Source organism: Sinocyclocheilus anshuiensis, unplaced genomic scaffold (genome assembly GCF_001515605.1).
Source record: "Sinocyclocheilus anshuiensis isolate Anshui unplaced genomic scaffold, SAMN03320099.WGS_v1.1 scaffold58, whole genome shotgun sequence".
NCBI lineage: Eukaryota > Metazoa > Chordata > Actinopteri > Cypriniformes > Cyprinidae > Sinocyclocheilus > Sinocyclocheilus anshuiensis.
The window spans coordinates 1593449-1597138 of record NW_015547688.1 but is presented as its reverse complement, the minus strand read 5'-3'; the positions used below and the strand labels follow the sequence as shown (position 1 = coordinate 1597138).

Genomic DNA, 3690 nt, shown 5'->3' with positions numbered 1-3690 from the left:
TCCAGTTAAACTAATTCTGAAAGATTGTTGGGAATATGAATACAAAGAAATTACAAGCTTTGGTTGGGTAGTAAGGAAGGAGGCAAACAGCTTGGAGTTGAAAGACCATGAAATTGCTCCTTCTGTTGCAATTCCTCCAATTCCTCCTTGGTTGTTCCCTATGCCACTAATTGATTTACAAATTCACAAAGTAATAAAGATGAACATGATGAACATGCCAACTGAAGTAGTAGTTCAACAATATATAAAACAAGAGTATTATTCTGTGTTACAGGTATTTACAGATGGGTCTAAGGAGCCAGAGTCTGGGAGAACAGCAGCAGCAGTTTATATTCCTACTTTTAAAATAAAAATGGCTAAAAGATTATCAGATCATGTGTCAGTTTTTACTACCGAATTATTAGCTATCATACTAGCTCTACAGTGGATTGAAGAAGTTCAACCAGATAGAACTGTGATATGTACTGACTCAATGGCTGCGCTCACTAGCCTACTAAGTGGTAAATCTGAAGCTCGGCAAGACTTAGTATTTGAAGTTTTACAAAGTTTGTTTAGAATAAGGCAGTTAAGGATAGAGGTACGATTCCTCTGGGTGCCTGCACATGTGGGTGTGGATGGAAATGAGGAAGTAGACTTGCTAGCAAAGAAAGCATTAAATCATACACAAATAGAAATTAAGTTAGCTTTAAGTAAAGCTGAATTCAAGAGAGTGATATCATATGTCATAAGTAAGAAGTGGCAAAAGTTATGGAATAATGGGTCTAAAGGAAGACATATTTTCCAGATTCAGGAGTGTGTTGGAAATGAGAGGAAAAGATACGGAAATGGGAAGAAAGATGTCATCTTATCAAGACTAAGAAGTCTTTATAAAATAGGTAAGCATGAATTGGGAAAGTGTGACAAATGTGGAGAATTAGAAACAGTGAAACATATTATTGTTGAGTGTTCTGCATATGAGAAGGAGAGATTTCAATTAATTCAAGAATTAGGATGGCTGGGAGTTGATAATATTTCTTTAAAAGTATTGTTAGGAAATGGGTCGAGGCAATCAAGAGTGCAAGAAAATATGTTTAAATACCTGAAAAACACAGGAACAATATATGGAATCTAGTTTTTTTTTTTCGTTTTTTTTTTTCTCCTTTCTATCCCTTCTGTATTTCTTTCTTCCAAATTTATGCACACTCCACACTCCAGATCAGTAGGTGGCGGTAATGCACCTCTTTCGCTGGTTTGCCAAACCGCCATAAAACACCAAAAGAAGAAGAAGAAGAGGCAGGATTGACGAACACATGAAAACATTAGTGATTGTATGGGGCGCTCTCTTTCCCGCTGAACACTGATCTATGTAAGGTGAGCATTGTTTCAGGTTAGTGACTTCTATATTGTTTCGCGTTCATATGCTCGGGTGGCCGCTGTTTGGCTGGGTGAGTGGGCAGAGGTGCGCGGTAAAAATGCTATCATGCTAGTTTACCTAGTTTACCTACCACACAAGAGTTTGTGTGACCAACCATTTGGCTAGCACACAAGATCTGCGTGTTCCTGGTTTCACGGATAAACGGGTCAGAGTCTCGGTGGTAGCCTTACAGCAAAAATGCCCACTGGACTTATCAGTTTGTGAAAGCATTTGGCTGTAACTTACACTGGCATCATATCGTTCAATCACCGAATCAATTATTTGAAACGAACTGTTCTGAAGAATCACTTTGCGTGGATAAAAGTCGAGCATCATATCACTGTTGAGAAAACAAAGAGCAGAACAGGAATACTTTTCCATTACTTTTCCCATTTCACTATAAGACATGTCAGTACGTGATACTTAGGGAAAATCTGTGTTAAATCAATGTATCTGTCTGATTTCCCTATATATTTATTACTTAAATCATAGGTGTTGATCACAGTCAAGTCCTACGCATGGGAAGATGTCTGCCACAGGCCAGGACCGAAGCAGCCGGTGGCAGGACATTCAGAAGGGCTTGCAGTTCATTCAGTAAGTGTTCAGTGTGTGAACCTGGGAGCATCGGCAAGTTTCGATCATGAAGAGACGACTACAGTGGCTTCAGATTGTGTTATAGAGGGAAAAGGAGAGAAATAGTTTCAGGCTGACTTCATCCACTGATGTTTTATTTCTGTCCTATCAAAGGAATTTGGTTGCAGTTCAAACACTTTCTGGAATGCAAATTACACGCAGCTTTATGTCACCCAACCTCACTAATTCATGACATGTTGTTTATCGGCAAATTTGTCATTGCACATGTTCTTTGCGCCTGTGTTGTAATGGTTTCAGATTGTTTTCTTAATCTTCTACTCAATCGTAGGTCTACCCTGCCTTTTCCTGGCACTCAAGAGCAGTATGAGGTATGTGGTTTCCACTCACAACAATCAATCCAGCACTGATCGCAGTTGTGCATTAGATGTTTATATTATGCACTGATTCGTTCCTCTAGGTGTTCATCCAGAGTTTGGTGAGGAATCTGTTTGGCGAGGGAAATGATATGTTCCTTGAAGACGATTGGGCGCGATCTGTTGAATTGTACACAGAGGCCTTAAACATAGCAGAGTATGCAGGATCAGAGGACATCCTCATCTCTCAAAACCTGAGAGAGAAGCTTCATGCGAACCGTGCTGCATCCTACTTGAACATTGTAAGAACAGGCATTCATATGGACATGCAACGTTTATTCCGCAAGGATGCGTTAAATTGATCAGAAATGACTGCAAAGGCATTTATAATGTTGCAAAACATTTCTATTTCAAATGTTGTTCTTTTCAACTTTCTATTCATTGAAGAACCCTAAAAACAGTTTCACATCTTATTGATAGCAATAAAAATGTTTCTTGAGCAGCGAATCAGCATATTAGTATGATTTCTGAAGGATCATGTGACACTGAAGAGTAATGATGCTGACAATTCAGCTTCACTGTCACAGGAATAAATTACACTTTAATTTACAATATAATAGAAAACTGATATTTTAAAGTGCAGTTATCACCGCTATTACAGCCTTGCTAAGCATAATAGAATTCTTTTCAAAATATGAAAACCTAAAAGTGTTGAATGGAAGTGTACGAGCAAGCCGTGATTTTCCATGCAGTGTTTGATGACTGCTTATGCTGCAAAGTTAATTGTCCCAGTTTTTTTAATTCACTGTAATGTGTTTGTGGTTATTGATGCAGGGACTGCACGATCAAGCCCTAGAGGAATCCGAAAAAGCTCTTCAACTCAATGAAAGCAACTACAGAGCACTTTACCGGAAAGCTCGATGTCTAAAAGAAATGGGAAGACATCAAGAGGCTTACGAGGTGGTTGCTAAATGCTCCATGGCAGTGCCTCAGGTCAGAGCACTTAACTCTTGGGTTTTAATCAAGCCTTTTTACATTACTTGGTGTTCTTCATGTTTCATTTGCCTTGCAGGATACTCATGTGATTGAAATGACCCAGGAGCTTGCCAAAATGTTGGGATTGAAAATCCGTAAGGCTTATGTCAGAAGCAAGGTAAAAAAAAAAGGTGTCTACTTTATAGCTAGTTGGGGAAAAAGTATTTTGTTAGAATAATCTGTTATAATTGTGCCAGGGAAAATAAAGCTCATAATCCATATTTATTTGTCTCTGATCAGACTTTTTTCTTTTTTTTCTTTTCTGAAATCAGCCTGCCTTAAATGTTTTGCCCGGTTCAAGTCTATCAGGAGCGG

The 3690-nt window shown here is 38.6% G+C and overlaps 1 protein-coding gene across 1 annotated transcript in view; it reads left to right on the top strand.

The window, feature by feature from the left end:
• Positions 1 to 1274: 1274 nt before the first annotated feature.
• LOC107703382 (zinc finger CCCH domain-containing protein 7A-like) overlaps positions 1275 to 3690 on the top strand; it is a 23854-nt gene continuing 21438 nt past the window's right edge. The window contains exons 1-7 of the mRNA XM_016505988.1: positions 1275 to 1350; positions 1886 to 1987; positions 2316 to 2355; positions 2445 to 2642; positions 3175 to 3333; positions 3413 to 3493; positions 3648 to 3690. Of these exons, the coding sequence (XP_016361474.1) occupies positions 1920 to 1987; positions 2316 to 2355; positions 2445 to 2642; positions 3175 to 3333; positions 3413 to 3493; positions 3648 to 3690 (589 nt within the window). The 5' untranslated portion in view covers positions 1275 to 1350; positions 1886 to 1919. The remainder of the gene's footprint in view (positions 1351 to 1885; positions 1988 to 2315; positions 2356 to 2444; positions 2643 to 3174; positions 3334 to 3412; positions 3494 to 3647) is intronic.